An 18,270-nucleotide genomic window follows, 5' to 3' on the forward strand; every position below is an offset into this window, starting at 1 on the left:
TAGCCAGTTTTGCTTGAAGATAGCCTACAGATCATTATCGTTGGCAAATAATTACGATACCTTTTTTAGCATTAACCGACCTATATACCATACGTTATAAATTTATCCATTTCTGTATTCAGATTCAAACGGGTATTAATTAAATACAATCAACTTTCCCGTCGAAATTGAGTTTCTGCATGTCCCTAGTATAATTTCGGCTAATACTGTTTAGTCTACCGTACTTTTGGTTTAGGATTTTTGTGTTTACCACCAGAAGTTATTTGTCGTGTCATCATGCATGTTTAATCCTGGTCGTGCTTGCCACATATTTCATTTTAATTTCTAATGGAGCTAAATAGAACCCTCTCTTGCTACTCCTGCGGAAACCTCCAAAGCACTTTTTGTGCATTTTGTAGACCCAACAGGTTTATAAAACTGATTAGCGTGATCCAAACTTAATCAAACGGAAATTGAAATGGGAAACATTGTTTGGAACTTGTGTAAGTGCTCTAAATTCCAGTGCATAGAATTCCTGATCATCCGTTTTAAAAATAATATTCTTGTATGTTTGCATGGTGACATCAATAAGTAAATTAGCTGGTAGCTAGGCACACCACGTAAGTTGTATGTAAAAGTTTTAAAGTATTTTAAAGTATTTTTAGTTCGCAGTATTTAATACTTACGTGGTGTACCTACAAGCTAATTTGCTTATTAAAAATAATTGAAGAAATAATTATGCATATATTATTATATGAATGACAATATTGAAAAAGAATATACATTTGTAACTACATTTAGACCGTTTATTTAAAGGCTAATGTTGCGCGATTGCATGATTATTGTGAATTGTCATCGCTTTCTTCAAATCTTCCATGTTGTGTCCGAATTCGGGATATTTCCGCGCAAAGCAATCGCAGATCGATCGCGTGGATTGCGAAGTTAAATTTTTGTTTAAACTCTTTTCTTTTAGGCTGCATTATCCTCCTGGTTGCAACAATTCAGCCACAACCCGCTATGACGCTTTACGAAGACCTCAGCAGCCTATGTTTGCTCCACATAAAATCCGAACATTTTAGTAAGTTACATTTTGGAAGGCTTTGTAGTGTGCAGCAGGTTACTTGAACTGTGAACAATATTAGTATCGATAATATTCTTGTATGTATGCATGGTGACAGTCGATAAGTAATTTAGCTTGTAGGTACACCACGTAAGTATCTAATACTGCAAAGCTTTTATAGTCCGTTAACCCACAATGTAGTATCGTTAATATTAATATCGATTGAGGTTGACTGGGATATGAAAAATTACTGTTAGTAATATTACGTTAAGCGTAATAAATTCGAAAGTAACCCGTGAATATATTTGATATTTTCACGAGATATTTGCATACAAAAATGTGCGCGATATCAATCGTCAAATGTTGTACACACACACATACACACACACACATAATATATATATATAATTATATTTTTAATTTGTAGTCAAAATTACAAGCTTTATGACATAAAATACCGAATTATTTATTTTGGCATTATTACCCTATACACAACCTAGTTTTCCTCCCAGTTCTGACTTTTATCGTTTTTTTATCTCCCAGTGATGTTATTCAATTGATCGAATCTTAAAGCAGTTTGGTTAAAAAAGAAAAGAATTTAACAAAAATCCGCAAAAATATTGCAGCCATTGCTAACAATACCTCTAATGGGAAAGAGGTATCTCTTCACTAACAAGATCTCCACTAACAACACCAATTAATAAAGAGCAATATTCTTCTCTTTTTCTTAAATGGTCTCTACAACCGAACCTTATTATTGGTTATATTATAGGTTATTCTTTTTTTTTTTAAAGAAACTCTGATACCAAACATATCTTACAGAGCGACACCTTACCCATATGCGACAAAAGACACCAATATAACATTGGAATGTACCGGCTCGGTCAAGATTAACTCCCCAAACCAAGGATATATGACAAGGGTGGAATTTCGTAAGAACAATAATGACATACACAAATGTGAAGTTGAAGAAGTACTTCGTTATAAAACTCTCTCCTGCAGTGTTACAGTCACTGGGGTTACCAAAGACGATAAATTCATGTGTCTTCTTACTGCAAGTAAAGCGCCATGTAACGCAGCTCGATTGAGCTTTCGCATTGAAAGTAAGTTTCATTAGTCTAGCTTGTTTGTTAATTTTGTTCAGTCACATGTAAGCAGCAATTTGTGTGATGTTTGAAATAATGGACATTTAGGTCATAAAACTAGAAAATTTGTTAATAACTAAATTTACTTTCTTTTACACAAAAAAATATATTTGCGCAACAAATCTGGATTGAAATTTTTGCGGTTATACCATTGAATTATTCTTATACGATTATATTGTTATAGGGTTATATTACAGTTATATACGGCCTTGTATAAGAAAGAGTACCTTCCAAATCAATTCAAATTAGTCCGTCCCGTTAAGCAACTTAAATCACAGTAGTTTTCGCTACGCTTTTTTTCTTTAGTGAAACCAGTCATTGGGGTTTTCGTTGAAACTATATATAAATATATATGTATATATTATATTCTATGTATATATATATATATATATGTACATATATATATTAATATATATATATATATATATATATAATATATATATATATATTATATAATAATATGCATGTATATATATGTATATATATATATATATATATGTATATGTATATATAATATATTATAATATATAATATATAATATATATATTATATATATATATATATATTGGTGTATATTTTTGTCATTTAGATAGACTTCCCAAGCCAAATAACATTTATCTTGAGAAGATCACTCCGAAAGAAGCAGTGCTTAGATGGGAAAAGATTTCTGCGAACGCAACAATCTATGGTGTTTTGTTGGGATACAAATTGACGCTATTTGGAATGAAAAGTGAAGAAAACATCACTTTAGCAAATGATACTAATTACGTTGTGTTGACTAACTTAAATCCAAAATCAAATTATACCCTCTCGGTACGTGGTTTTACAAAATATGGTGATGGATATACGCTACTCTACAACTTTGTATCACTAGGTATGTCGTAAGTGGTTGCTAGAAAGTGTGAAATAGAAATAGTGAGTTATTATCCAACTCTAGAGGTAAATTCTTCACTGACAATTCAAATGCAAATCACATATTTACCTTTGAATAGGCCTTTACTTAATATTTATGATAATTTTGCTTTCGGGGAGTTTTTTTCCACTCAAACTATTTGTCTCCTTGGCTAGAAGTCAGCAATTGAAGATTTGCCCGGGTTTGCAAATTCTAGACTGATAATGATTAGTTAGCTAGTATTTTCACGGCGCGACAGGCATTTGGCTCGCTTCCTGTACCCGTGATTTATATCATCCACCCACTGAAAACTGCTATTTTTTATCAATTTCCTACTTTTCTAGACCTACTGAACCATTAGAATTCTTTATTTTAGATCGACTTCGAAGGCCAAATAATATTCACCTTGCAAAGATCACCTCCAAAGAAGCAGTGATTAGATGGGAAAAGATTTCTTCAAAACCAAAAATAAACGGCGTTTTACTGGGATACAAGCTGATTCTAACCAGCCGAAAAAGAAAATTAAGTTTCATATCAGCAAATGATACCAACCACGTCGTGTTTCCTGACTTAGCTCCAAAATCAAATTATACCCTTTCAATACGTGGGTTCACACAGTATAGTGATGGTTATGCTGTATTGTACAACTTTTCATCATTAGGTATGTTGCGTATTGTTTTTATGGGGAAGTTAATCCATTCGCTAACTGAAGAAGACCAACTAGATGCCGCTGGATTTCAATGCCAAGCCTAACTTGAATATTAAAAAATTCAATAAATCTAGAATTATAATAATTTCCGACATGAATAATTTTTACAAGATTGCACCTGGGACCTTTAGTTTTTTAGGCTTTTTCTATATGGCATTTTTCGTTGAATCGGCGTTAGTATCATTACGTTATAATTTTCATCATCGCATTTGCAAACTATAGATGGCCGGTGGCATTTTTGACGGTCGGTATGATAATCATTTTAAGTACCAGAACCAAAGTTTTTATATTCAACACTTGTGCAACTCCATTGTCATTTTTTTTACCGATTATTTTCAAGTTTGTAACTATTTGCTAAATATGACCAAATATAAAAAAAAATTTTGTACAAGTCATTCAAAAATAAAGAAATATGAAGCAAATATGATTCGTACAGCATACAGATAATTATGAATAAGGTGAAAGTGTGGATTTTATTACGACACTCGACTGGAAGATTCAAGGCGCATGTGCAATGTGTCTCAAGACACAATTCGGTAAAATTGTATTGTATAACAATATGTGTGCAAACTTTTATTTTAGATGTGATTCCCGCGCCAAAAAATATTCAGGTTGTTATCTTGTCCAAAACTTCAGTTGGCATCCAGTGGTTTCTCGTGCAACAACGTGAGGAAAAATACGATAAAATCTTTGGTTACAGAGTAAATGTGAGAAACGCAACACATTCTTTTCAAATCGACACTTTAAGTGTAACCTATTCTGTGGTTCTGAGGCGTCTCTCACCCGATGCAAATTATAGTGTATCAGTTTTCGGCTTTGGTAATGGAACAAAAGGAATTTCAAGTAAATGGATACATTTTAAAATAAATGGTGAGTTGTGATCATAATGTGATTGTCATGGTACCGCCGACAGTCGTGCATGAATAGGAGAAGTATAGCTATGGCGGATCTATGACGTAGGCTATGCGTGAATGATGAAATAAAAAAATGAAATGCCTATCGTGCCGGCATACTCTCGCAAGAAAATTTAAAGCAGAGCAAACATGATTTCCTTAGTTTTAGGGGTGATCTTTTTATAATATTAAATGTAATATGTTCCTTCACCTGCACGATAGAAAACTCGGAAATTATTTCATTCTTTATTTTGGAAGAGCATGTGAATTTACCCCGAGTATTTTATATCGTGTGCGGGATTTTCAATAACTCCTGTAAGTTATGTATAAGTGGCCATTTGGGTAAAATTCGTTCTGTTAACAATGTGCGTGCGTTGCATGCAGAGGGCTGCTTTCCAAGATAATTTTAACAAAGCTTCCCTGTTTTGCATCACCACACCAACCTTACTCATGCAAACAGTGTTGAAATGAAGTCGGCCCTTTCTTAATTCTGATTCAGTCGGGATGCTCGAATTGAAGCAATCTATTATTAGTTTTAAGACCTTAAAAGAGGGGGTATCCGCCCACGAAATTACCATGAGAGAAGTTTCATTGCATGGGCGGATACCCGGAGTTCAAGATCTATAACTACAGGGTGTATCAAAATGTGTATGTCCCAAATGTAAAATTTTCGTTTTTCAGGATATTTTGCAGAATTTGGCAAATTTTTGTGTTCCTAGGGATAGTTAAGACTTATCTGGTATACCTAGGCCAAGTTTGGTTTTTCAATAACAAAATTATGTTACCGGGGGGTGGTTCCTTTCCACTGATATTGAGAGGGCTTGCGCGCGAAAATGTGAAGCTGAAATTGAGATATTATTTAGCTGTCTAAAAGTAGGAAAGCTTTTTAATAAACTGTCAAAGTTTCAGGAAAAATAATGCATACTGGGAGCAACGCGCGACCCCTAAAGGTGACAAATATTTCATTGCGCGAAGTGGATTAAATGCAACGTTGATTTTCGCGTGACCGATCTCATCCAAGGCTGTGCAAATGAATAAATTAAAGCGAGAAACTGAACACAAAAACAAAGCGATTTATTCGTGATGTTAATTAATCCTCAGCATGTCCACCATTTCATTCTAAGCAAACTGCGGCTCGTCTGAGCATAGTAAACACTGAACAGCGAACCATTTGTCTGTCCATTCGCCTAGATTTGCCGGTGGTAGCGTAGGCGATTTGCAAGAAAGAATTTCAAAACGAAATGGATAATTTGAGGCAGGGCAGACAAATGGTTCGCCGTTCAGTGTTTACCATGCTCAGACGAGCTGCAGTTTGCTTAGAAAGAAATGGTGAAAATGTTGAGGATTAACATCACGAATAAAAATCTTGTTATTAAATCGCTTCGTCTTTTTGTTCAGTTTCTCGCTTTAATTTATTCATTTGCACAGCCTTGCATGAGATCGGTCACGCGAAAATCAACGATGCATTTAATCCACTTCGCGCAATGAAATATTTGTCACCTTTAGGGGTCGCGCGTTGCTCCCAGTATGCATTATTTTTCCTGAAACTTTGACAGTTTATTAAAAAGCTTTCCTACTTTTAGACAGCTAAATAATATCTCAATTTCAGCTTCACATTTTCGCGCGCAAGCCCTCTCAATATCAGTGGAAAGGAACCACCCCCGGTAACATAATTTTGTTAATGAAAAACCAAACTTGGCCTAGGTATACCAGATAAGTCTTAACTATCTCTAGGAACACAAAAATTTGCCAAATTCTGCAAAATATCCTGAAAAACGAAAATTTTACATTTGGGACATTTTTTTTGATACACCCTGTAGAATAGTATACCGACCTCATAAGAACCCCGCTCTATTGAGTGAATACCATGCCTCAGGGAAAATACCTCGGGTGCGAGCTATTCAGGACACGGTGGTCATGTGGTATATAAAACAAATTTTGTGATTGGATAAGTATTTTTTGGCATAATAATATTCCTAGCTGTTTTCGTTTGCATAAATAGTATCATAAAATGCGTATAACGTGTAATCGCACTCAATGTTGATCTAATCGCATCTTAATGTTTTTTTGGTGGGGTGAATTGACATCATTTCGACACCAAGATATTGAGAGACCCTTTTGAAGGAGCTACGATGCATTATTTTTTCCATCTTAGATAAACTTCCCAGGCCAAGTCATGTCTACCTTGCAAAGATTACTTCCAAAAGAGCAGTGGTTAAATGGGAAAGGATTTCAGCAAACCAAAAAATTCATGGCGTTTTGCTGGGGTATAAATTGACGCTTATTGGCAAGACAAGGGAAATAGATTTCACTCTGGCAAACCACACTAATCACGTAGTGTTGCATGACCTAACCCCAAGATCTAATTATACCCTCTCAATACGAGGATTCACACAGTATGATGATGGATATATTGAGCTTTTCAACTTTTCATCATTAGGTATGTTGTGTGTAGTAACATAGCTACACCAAGTCGTTACATAACTGTAGAAATTTAAAATCTGTTAAATGAACTTAATTGGTGGTAGTTAAATGAAGTTAAATGAACTTAATTGAATACACATGATATTTCCTTTCCCTCCAAATACTGTTAAAGTAGCTTCATTCGCTCGCTACCGGCCGGTTCTTCAACCCCGAGTGTCTCAATATCAAGAGATCAGGTTTTTTTAAATCATTCTGATAGCTTACACATGCAAGGAATTCAGGTTTTGCTCTCAATTCGGACCTATCAATTTTTGGCATAGATTGACACCCCCGAATCATCGCTATATTTGTGTAATTAAGGGTTAGAGACTGTTGTGAGTGGTTTGTTCACAAATAAACGCAAGCGCTGACCATACAATAAACGAGAAATTTCAATATTGCACGAGGTGTATGCTCAGAAAGTGCGTTTATCTGTAAACAAAATACGAACATAAAGTCTCTAACACTTTTAATATACAGTCTGAGTTTATTGATTGCTGCATTGAAGATCCAAGCTTCGTTGCAGTCTGTCATTTTTTAATAAACCATGATTTTCATGGGTTATTGCGAAAAAATGATTACTCCCATGATCTGTCGCCAGGCAACAAGAAACCACGTGATTGATTTTGACCAATCGCGTGAGTAGATTTAGCGTAATGCACGAAGATTTTATACAATATTGCTTGAATTGTTTTAGATGTAATTCCTGCACCGAAGAACGTGCAGATTGTTATCTTGTCCAAAAATTCAGCTGGGGTTCAATGGACTCTCATTCAGCAACACAAAGAAAAACACGATGAAATTATTGGCTATAGAGTTATTGTGAGAAATGCAATACATTCTTTCAAGGTCGACACTTTAAGTGTCACGTATTCGGTTGCTCTCAATCATCTTTTACCCGAAGCAAATTACAGTGTATCAGTTTTCGGCTTTGGTAATGGAACAAAAGGAATTTCAAGCAAATGGATACATTTTAAAATAAATGGTGAGTTGTGATCATAACACTATTGTAAGGCCTGGTTCTCGTTTGTCACCGACGGTCGGCGATGGCTATTGTCGGTGATCACTGATGAATGAAGTGTTTTGTTCTTTCCAATTAATTTTCTTCGTCATCGGCCACAATACATCGCGGACGGTTGGCGAATTGTTGGAATTCATATATTCGTCTTATACCTGACCGATTTCTTTTTTTTTGTACGCTGTTGTTCCTACGGTATATTTGCATGAATATATGTACTGCAAATTACACTTATCCCATAAGTCTCGTTAAGATTTTACATCATTTTTTTTCACTGACGTTTCATGCAGAGGTGAACGAGTGAATTAGTTACTAATGTTCAAATAAGAGCTCTTAAAACTACATCAGAGCATTCGCAACGTATAACTCGTTCACATCTATTGAAAGAAGAAAATCGCACGTAAAATAGCAGCAAAATTCGCAAGTGTAAACGGGCGACCTCTTTTGATAGATATAAATGAGTAGTAATGTATAAGAGCTCTTATTTCAACATCAGTAACTAATTCACTCGTTCTCATATATTAAAAGAAGAAATTCGCACATAAAATCGCTGCAAAAATTGCAAGCGCAAACGAGCCTTTAGAATCGAATCAGGTTATTTGTTGCGGAGACACCGCTGCTGCTATATCACGTTGCTTAACATCTCAACAACGTACAATTAGCCTTTCGCACGACGACATTTTCTTCAACTCGGTATAAAAAATTATAACAACATGAAAAGCATTTTTTTTTAATCAAAGACCCTTTGAAGAATAAAGTCTCAATAAATCTAGCCATATTCATCGTCGTGGGATGTGTTTGTGGTATATTATTTAACGTAATATTACTGATAACAATTTCTTTTCTTAGATCGTGAGGGGCCATCTGGAGTTAGTAATAAAGGAGGAACTAACACAGACGGAAGGAACTTTACTTTAACAATCATCGTTGTTTTGATTGTCGGAGTTTTGTTTTAGGCGACAACTTTTGAGTAGCCACTGTGTCGGATGTTTTACGAATAGTCAATTTTTACGTCACTAATAAAATTTATGGTAAAATAATTTTACAAGTCGTTATATCTCATTGTTTTCCCATGCTCCAAAAAAGCCTAAATTTCACAAAAAGAAATCAGCTTCGCCACCAAAAATGTTGTCAGTGGTTTTTTAATTTACCGAAATATATATAGTTGTGCCAAAACAAGCATTTGTTGTAAATCGATATAATATAAAAATAGCGCCATAGTGGAAAAACATGAAAACATGAATTTCAACTAAATCCAATACCTGAACTATATCCATTGGAATATATAGATATTGGCAGAAATCATCACAAATATTGCATTCTCAACGTGACACTACATTATTTTACCGCAAGCAACTGGCAGAATCTCAAATAAACTCTCCTGATTTATGTTTCTTGTTGTATGAGTGTAGACAAAATATGCCTTTTTGGAGAAGCTATGTAGCTGTAAATACTATTTTAAAATCGAAGGTGCCTTTTTTGTTTCCTACGTTAGCATACTTACACGTGCCCAAATCATTTTGATAGAGCATAAATGTAAACTACACTATAGTGGTGTCCTTGCAGCTTTGTCATATATATATTATATATATGTATGTTTTTAGCCGCACTTTTATTTACCAAAAGTGCCCCAGGAAGCTGGTGTCCCCCCAATCTTTGAAAGCTTCCAACGCCCCTGTTTGAAGACTCTGACTGAATTTATTGTCGCACGAGGACGGTTGTATTAAAGCCAAACGCACACCAGCTGCCTCGCACTACCTGCTGTTTTTGATATTTGCCAGGCAGGAAGTTCTACCTTGCAGATGATCTTGACAAGTAAATTTTTTTTACTGAATAGCACTTAATATACACTTACATCCTGTGCTGTCACAATTTAAATATGCATACCTTCAGCTGTTAGGGAGTTTGTTTTCAATAACCTGAGACAAAGAACTTTTGAAAAGAATATATTAACTATTCCAACCTTCCCTCGATAGAGTCAAACTTTTCTAAAGAAATTTCGTTAGATGAGAGAATGCTGCTTATATCAGTATGCTGCGTGGGTGCTTGTTATGACAATATTATTTTACAACATCCGGTGTAAAAGTTGAAGTAAAGCGGAAGACAAAAACCTCTCTTTATTCTGACTGGTTTTGAACAACAGAGAGTACGAAGTTCATTATCAACAACAGATTATTTATCCATTCTACAAAAGTATTTGTACAAAGTAAGTATAAACATGGAAGTTAAATAATATTCCGCCGTGAAGAAATATATTCGCATTGTGAACATTCACGGATTATAATTTCGTAGGGATTTTAACGTGATTAATATAGGCTACAGGGTGTCTCAAAAAAATGAAAAATATTGAAATCACCCATAACAATGTAATTGTTAGAGTTTGAATGCCTAAGCACTCTGTTGATATGATATCACAAGATAAGCACTCGTTGTTCCGCGGTCAGCTGTACCATTTTCTTTCGAAGCAACAACAAGGCTATAATTTAAATTTAATCATTTTCACAACTTCAACTTTTTCGTATTCGCATTTTATAAGTTGCATTAAATCTCCACGGGCTCATGAAATTCGTGAACACGGCATTCAAATTTTCACAATGAGTGCATGACTTCAATAGTTTTCGTTTGAGACAACCTGTACAATGAAATATGATTATCTCAGGGGGCGTGCGGTGTTAACACTGATTCAATACAAGAGAACCTGCATTGTTGGAGCGTTTTCAATTGATGATTCAAAGTGAAGAATTTTGACGTAAGCACTCATTTTCTTTAAATAAGATACGGACTTACGGAAATGCTGCTTTGTCATACTCCATATATGTTTTATCATACCATAGGCATAGTATATACCTATACAAATATCCAAAAATTTTCGTGGAAGTTCGATAACCGCTTCCCTTAAAAATTTAAATAACATAATTAAGTAGTTCCTGCATGGGTATAAGGACGATTAGTTGTATAAAATTGTGAAGAATTCGAAATAACTGGAAACAAATGCAGGTTGACTATATTTGTCTTATGCCAGTTACAAATATTGCTAGTTGTATTCTGTGCTGGCGTTTCAGTGGAATATTCAACCCATTTATACTTGTTGACTTTGAACATTAGCAGGCTTCAGATTAATTAATCCGATTATCAGCTTAAATTATCTTATGATAATATTGTTTTATATAATATACGACATTTCAAATTAAGCGTCTGTTTAACATTTTCAAGACAAATTATTTCATATTCAAATCGTTAATTAAAATATGAAATAAAATTGCTTTGAAAAGCAACATTTAGCTTACATGTTTTTTGAAGATGTCGTTTCTCAGAGAAGGTTTAATTAATTTTCATCAAATTTCATGTGAACTGAGCTTGAGGAGGGAAACAACTCTGTATGTAAATGACTGCAAATAATCGTTAAATTTGTAATTTATACGACGACGTTCATATATGAAACAGGGCTTGTCGTAAACGGCAATCTAAAGCTCTTTATAAATGCCTGCATTGGTGAAATACTCAAAATACCTGCATGATGCATAATTATTACCCTCAGCAGAAAGTCAAGTGTTACTTTTTTATTTAAGAATTTTATACAATTTCCGTGTTTTGTTCGTCATATATTAATTGTATGTAGCTCTACAGTCTACAATATTGATATCAAATGTTCTGGCAAACGCGTTTTCACGAACCCTCGTGCGATTCGCGTCGTAACTCGTAACTAAACCGCTACGTAACCTCTCCCTTTATCGAAAGACAACTTAAAAATCCATTTTATATTAAAACTAGCCAAATTTAAGCTACTCACTGCAGAAATTGGGTGAGCTAGAATTCCTCATAAGAAAAAAGAATGAGTGAAAAATTTCACATCAAAGAACATATATTGCAGGCCCATACATTACTAATCTTAACAACCTCAAGATCATTGACAGAGCAAACTATGGACACTATATTAATCGAGGCATCGAAACACTACAGAATCGTGTACACAACACTTTGTACAACTAATGATGACAATAATGCAAGAATTTACCCCAACAATAGCCAGTTTTGCTTGAAGATAGCCTACAGATCATTATCGTTGGCAAATAATTACGATACCTTTTTTAGCATTAACCGACCTATATACCATACGTTATAAATTTATCCATTTCTGTATTCAGATTCAAACGGGTATCTAATTAAATACAATCAACTTTCCCGTCAAATTGAGTTTCCTGCATGTCCCTAGTATAATTTCGGCTAATAGCTACTGTTTAGTCTACCGTACTTTTGGTTTAGAGATTATTTTGTTTGACCAGGAGAAGTTATTTGTCGTGTCATCATGCATGTTTAATTCTGGTCGTGCTTGCCACATATTTTATTCTAATTTCTAATGGAGCTAAATAGAACCCTTTTCTCTCTTGCTACTCCTGTGGAAACCTCCAAAGCGCTTTATTGTGCATTTTGTAGATCCAACAGGTTTATCACAACTGATTAGCGTGATCCAAACTTAATCAAACGGAAATCGAAATGGGAAACATTGTTTGGAACTTGTGTAAGTGCTCTAAATTCCAGTGCATAGAATTCCTGATCATCCGTTTTAAAAATAATATTCTTGTATGTTTGCATGGTGACATCAATAAGTAAATTAGCTGGTAGGCACACCACGTAAGTTGTAGCTGTGTAAAAGTTTTAAAGTATTTTAAAGTATTTTTAGTTCGCAGTATTTAATACTTACGTGGTGTACTTACAAGCTAATTTACTTATTGAAAATAATTGAAGAAATAATTATAATTTATGCATATAATTATTATATATGCATATATTATATGAATGACAATATTGAAAAAGAATATACATTTGTAACTACATTTAGACCGTTTATGTAAAGGCTAATGTCGCGCGATTGCATGATTATTGTGAATTGTCATCGCTTTCTTTAAATATTCCATGTTGTGTCCGAATTCGGGATATTTCCGCGCAAAGCAATCGCAGATCGATCGCGCGGATTGCGAAATAAAATTTTTGTTTAAACTCTTTTCTTTTAGGCCGCATTATCCTCCTGGTTGTAACAATTCAGCTACAACCCGCTATGACGCTTCACGAAGACCTCAGCAGCCTATGTTTGAGACCAATAGGATCCGAACATTTTAGTAAGTTACATTTTGGAAGGCTTTGTAGTGTGCAGCAGGTTACTTGAACTGTGAACAATATTAGTATCGATAATTCTTGTATGTAATTGTTTGCATGGTGACAGTCGATAAGTAATTTAGCTTGTAGGTACACCACGTAAGTATCTAATACTGCAAAGCTTTTAGTCCGTTAACCCACAATGTAGTATCGTTTATATTAATATCGATTGAGGTTGACTGGGATATGAAAAATTACTGTTAGTAATGTTACGTTAATATAAGCGTAATAAATTCGAAAGTAACCCGTGAATATATTTGATATTTTCACGAGATATTTGCATACAAAAGTGTTGTACACACACACACACACACACACATATATACATATATAATATATTATATATAATATATATATATATATATATATATATATATATATATATATATATAATTATATTTTTAATTTGTAGTCAAAATTACAAGCTTTATGACATAAAATACCGAATTATTTATTTTGGCATTATTACCCTATACACAACCTAGTTTTCCTCCCAGTTCTGACTTTTATCGTTTTTTTATCTCCCAGTGATGTTATTCAATTGATCGAATCTTAAAGCAGTTTGGTTAAAAAAGAGGAGAATTTAACAAAAATCCGCAAAAATATTGCAGCCATTGCTAACAATACCTCTAATGGGAAAGACGTATCTCACTAACAAGATCTCCACTAACAACACCAATTAATAAAGAGCAATATTCTTCTCTTTTTCTTTTAAATGGTCTCTACAACCGAACCTTATTATTGGTTATATTATTGGTTATTCTTTTCTTTTTTAAAGAAACTCTGATACCAAACATATCATACAGAGCGACACCTTACCCATATGTGACAAAAGACACCAATATAACATTGGAATGTACCGGCTCGGTCAAGATTAACTCCCCAAACCAAGGATATATGACAAGGGTGAAATTTCGTAAGAACAATAATGACCTACACAAATGTGAAGTTGGAGAAGTTCTTCGTTTTAAAACACTCTCCTGCAGTGTTACAGTCACTGGGGTTACCAAAGACGATAAATTCATGTGTCTTCTTACTGCAAGTAAAGCGCCATGTAACGCAGCTCGATTGAGCTTTCGCATTGAAAGTAAGTTTCATTAGTCTAGCTTGTTTGTTAATTTTGTTCAGTCACTTGTAAGTAGCAATTTGTGTCATGTTTGAAATAATGGACATTTAGGTCAGAAAACTGGAAAATTTGTTAATAACTAAATTTACTTTGTTATACACAAAAAATTATATTTGCGCAACAAATCTGGATTGAAATTTTTGCGGTTATACCATTGAATTATTCTTATACGGTTATATTATATTGTTATACGATACAAAAATATACACCAATATATATATATTGGTGTATATTTTTGTCATTTAGATAGACTTCCCAAGCCAAAGAACATTTATCTTGAGAAGATCACTCCGAAAGAAGCAGTGCTTAGATGGGAAAAGATTTCTGCGAACGCAACAATCTATGGTGTTTTGTTGGGATACAAATTGACGCTATTTGGAATGAAAAGTGAAGAGAACATCACTTTAGCAAACGATACTAATTACGTTGTGTTGACGGACTTAAATCCAAAATCAAATTATACCCTCTCGGTACGTGGTTTTACAAAATATGGTGATGGATGTACGCTGTTCTACAACTTTGTGTCACTAGGTATGTCGTATAAGTGGTTGGTAGAAAGTGTGAAATAGAAATAGTGAGTTATTATCCAACTCTAGAGGTAAATTCTTCACTGACGATTCAAATGCAAATCACATATTTACCTTAGGCCTTTACTTAATATTTATGATAATTTTGCTTTCGGGGAGTTTATTTCCACCCAAACTATTTGTCTCCTTGGCTAGAGGTCAGCAATTGAAGATTTGCCCGGGTTTGCAAATTTTAGACTGATAATGATTAGTTAGCTAGTATTTTTACGGCGCGACAGGCATTTGGCTCGCTTCCTGTATCCGTGATTTATATCATCCACCCACTGAAAACTGCTCTTTTTAATCAATTCCCTACTTTTTTAGACCTACTAAACGATTAGAATTCTTTATTTTAGATCGACTTCCAAGGCCAAATAATATTCACCTTGCAAAGATAACCTCCAAAGAAGCAGTAATTAGATGGGAAAAGATTTCTTCAAAACCAAAAATAAACGGTGTTTTACTGGGATACAAGTTGATTCTAACCAGCCGAAAAAGAAAACTAAGTTTCATATCAGCAAATGATACCAATCACGTCGTGTTTTCTGACTTAGCTCTAAAATCAAATCATACCCTTTCAATACATGGGTTCACACAGTATAGTGATGGTTATGCTGTATTGTACAACTTTTCAACATTAGGTATGTTGCGTATTGTTTTTATGGGGAAATTAATTCATTTGCTAACTGAAGAAGACCAACTAGATTCCGCTGGATTTAAATGCCAAACCTAACCTGAATATTAAAAAAATTCAATAAATCTAGAATATTAATTTCCAACATGAATAATTTATTTACAAGATTGCACCTGGGACCTTTAGTTTTCTAGGCTTTTTCTATATGGCATTTTTCGTTGAATTGCCGTCAGAATCATTACGTCATCATTTTTATCATCGCATTTTCAAACTGAAGATGGCCGGTGGCATTTTTGACGGTCGGTATGATAATCATTTTAAGTACCAGAACCAAAGTTTTTATATTCAACACTTATGCAACTCCATTGCCATTTTTTCTTACCGATTATTTTCAAGTTTGTAACTATTTGCTAAATATGACCAAACATAAAAAAAATTCTTTTACAAGTCATTCAAAAATAAAGCAAATATGATTCGTACAGCATACAGATAATTATGAATAAGGTGAAAGTGTGGATTTTATTACGACACTCGACTGGAAGATTCAAGGCACATGTCATGTGCAATGTGTCTCAAGACACAATTCGGTAAAATTGTATGGTATAACAATATGTGTGCAAACTTTTATATTTTATGTTTGAACTGCTTTTAGATATGATTCCTGCGCCAAAAAATGTTCAGGTTCTTATCTTGTCCAAAACTTCAGTTGGCATCCAGTGGTTTCTCGTGCAACAACGTGAGGAAAAATACGATAAAATCTTTGGTTACAGAGTAAATGTGAGAAACGCAACACATTCTTTCCAAATCGACACTTTAAGTGTAACCTATTCTGTGGTTCTCAGGCGTCTTTCACCCGATGCAAATTATAGTGTATCAGTTTTCGGCTTTGGTAATGGAACAAAAGGAATTTCAAGTAAATGGATACATTTTAAAATAAATGGTGAGTTGTGATCATAATGTGATTGTCATAGTACCGCCGACAGTCGTGCATGAATAGGAGAAGTATAGCTATGGCGGATCTATGACGTAGGCTATATGTGAATGATGAAATGAAGAAATGGAATGCCTAGCAGTCCGCAACCTAAACTTATTTTTCGTATTTGGTCTTTAAAGGCATGCATCACTGGGGACGGTTGTATATCAGGCCCATTTAGCTTAAACGGTGGATAAATCAAAATTAAATACGACCTTTATAATTAACCTATTGTTACATAATGATACATTTAATGTATGCTCCCGAGGGAAATAGTGAGTTTTTTTCCCAAGAGTTTGAATGTTTCCCGAGACAATTATGACAATTATATTTCGCATGCACGTTGTTTAAGGTTATGCTTTTCTCCCGTGGTTCTAGTGACTAGAAATAACTTTCTTCGAAAAGCGTAGCTATACTTTCAGTCTGATCATTCCATTCATGCGTGTGGGCTTAAAAAGCAAAAATCGCCGAATTTAAAATTTTACAACCACTACGAGACTAAAAAAAAGCTCAGGCTATAGAACTGCAGAACTACAGGCTGTTTTTGCAAATTAGCGTGTTATTATATTAAATACATGCCGAATTTTCTTTTTAGATCGTGATGAGAAATCTGAAGGTGACAATACAGGAGCAAAAAGCAAAGATGCGAGAAACTTTACTTTGACAATAGTCATTGTTTTGATCGTTGGAATAATAGCCGGTGCGATATTTGTTCTCATTGCCGCTTATCTCTTGACAAGACACGAACGAAGAGTGGCAAAATCACAGAATATCACAGCAGTGAAATTTTCGCAGAACGACAAAGCAGTGAAATTTGCCGTCAATCCAGCTAATAACATACATTAAGAGACAAAAAGTTTACATACACAAGGTGGTTTAATTTCAGGTCAACTTTTGCATGGTAGTTTATACAACTTTAAAAGGACAACCACCGGTCGATTCATAATTTTCTTATAATCTCATAATACCTGCGATTTTTGTAATTATTGTCATTTTGTTGCAAAATCAACAGTCTATATAAGAAAATCTTTCCGAGGTCTGTATGAAGAATATCTTTCCGAGACTTCATAATACTGAACACGCGCATAATGATATTATGCTACAAATATCACAGCTTGCTTCTGCAAGAGATTATTTACTTATTTCGCAAACAATTGTTCTGCTGTCATCCAAACATGTGTTGATCAAACGTTAGGAAAACTAGAGTTTTAATTTGATTGATGGTGTTACAGATGCTTGCGGCATTTCTGGCAAAACATATTTACAACATTGAAACGTTAAACGAAAATATTGGCCTAATATTCCCTCTTTTCGTATGCATCTATAATGTCGAATATTGGAAACACAAAATGACAAAATAATTTAACTTTGCCACTAATTGCGCGTATTTCGCTTTTAAACCATTGCCACATTTGTATTCAATACAAAGTAGGCAAATATAGTAATATACCTTTGTTTAACCCCGAAATAACAGATGACATATTTACGAACTTGAAACATATCGTCAATTATTCTTATGCCAATTAATGTTTAGTATTTATCTTACACATCTTACGTCACATTCACCGATCACGCAAAGGATTTTAAAAACACATGTTTTTACTTAAATATATCTGACTTACAGGTCAATATTAGTTCAATATTACGTAAGCATAAAT

The 18,270-nt window shown here is 34.2% G+C and overlaps 2 protein-coding genes across 5 annotated transcripts; both read left to right on the top strand.

Annotated features, from left to right (window-relative positions):
• The first annotated feature begins 416 nt into the window (after positions 1-416).
• Positions 417-9,635, top strand: LOC114540927 (tenascin-like). 3 transcript variants are annotated; one of them, XM_028560923.1, is made up of 9 exons: positions 417-482; positions 953-1,057; positions 1,834-2,142; positions 2,774-3,058; positions 3,453-3,737; positions 4,368-4,655; positions 6,834-7,118; positions 7,839-8,126; positions 9,009-9,635. In XM_028560923.1, the coding sequence occupies exons 1-9, from the start codon at positions 458-460 to the stop codon at positions 9,113-9,115; spliced, it is 1,977 nt and encodes a 658-aa protein (XP_028416724.1). In that variant the 5' UTR covers positions 417-457; the 3' UTR covers positions 9,116-9,635. The 3 variants fall into 3 exon arrangements, with proteins under 3 accessions (XP_028416724.1, XP_028416725.1, XP_028416726.1); XM_028560924.1 differs by lacking the exon at positions 417-482 and adding an exon at positions 1,583-1,697 and having other exon boundaries at positions 974-1,057; positions 9,009-9,625; XM_028560925.1 differs by lacking the exon at positions 417-482 and having other exon boundaries at positions 988-1,057; positions 1,862-2,142; positions 9,009-9,625.
• A 525-nt stretch (positions 9,636-10,160) lies between these two features.
• Positions 10,161-18,181, top strand: LOC114540928. Of its 2 annotated transcripts, XM_028560926.1 has the most exons (9): positions 10,161-10,365; positions 10,819-10,908; positions 12,594-12,678; positions 13,172-13,276; positions 14,092-14,400; positions 14,686-14,970; positions 15,362-15,646; positions 16,292-16,579; positions 17,208-18,181. In XM_028560926.1, the coding sequence occupies exons 3-9, from the start codon at positions 12,654-12,656 to the stop codon at positions 17,456-17,458; spliced, it is 1,548 nt and encodes a 515-aa protein (XP_028416727.1). In that variant the 5' UTR covers positions 10,161-10,365; positions 10,819-10,908; positions 12,594-12,653; the 3' UTR covers positions 17,459-18,181. The 2 variants fall into 2 exon arrangements, with proteins under 2 accessions (XP_028416727.1, XP_028416728.1); XM_028560927.1 differs by lacking the exon at positions 10,819-10,908.
• The last annotated feature ends 89 nt before the right edge of the window (positions 18,182-18,270 follow it).

The sequence above is a fragment of the Dendronephthya gigantea genome, unplaced genomic scaffold, assembly GCF_004324835.1.
Source record: "Dendronephthya gigantea isolate DGI-Jeju-01 unplaced genomic scaffold, DenGig_1.0 000255F, whole genome shotgun sequence".
Classification (NCBI taxonomy): Eukaryota; Metazoa; Cnidaria; class Anthozoa; order Malacalcyonacea; family Nephtheidae; genus Dendronephthya; species Dendronephthya gigantea.

Excerpts from the sequence above, each read along its gene's own strand:
- LOC114540928 (XM_028560926.1), top strand. The coding sequence starts at position 12,654 with ATGGGAAACATTGTTTGGAACTTGT. Across the intron at positions 12,679-13,171 it reads AAACATTGTTTGGAACTTGT|GCCGCATTATCCTCCTGGTT; the intron begins GTAAGTGCTCTA and ends CTTTTCTTTTAG. Across the intron at positions 14,971-15,361 it reads CTACAACTTTGTGTCACTAG|ATCGACTTCCAAGGCCAAAT; the intron begins GTATGTCGTATA and ends TCTTTATTTTAG.
- LOC114540927 (XM_028560923.1), top strand. The coding sequence starts at position 458 with ATGGGAAACATTGTTTGGAACTTGT. Across the intron at positions 2,143-2,773 it reads ATTGAGCTTTCGCATTGAAA|ATAGACTTCCCAAGCCAAAT; the intron begins GTAAGTTTCATT and ends TTTGTCATTTAG. Across the intron at positions 3,059-3,452 it reads CTACAACTTTGTATCACTAG|ATCGACTTCGAAGGCCAAAT; the intron begins GTATGTCGTAAG and ends TCTTTATTTTAG.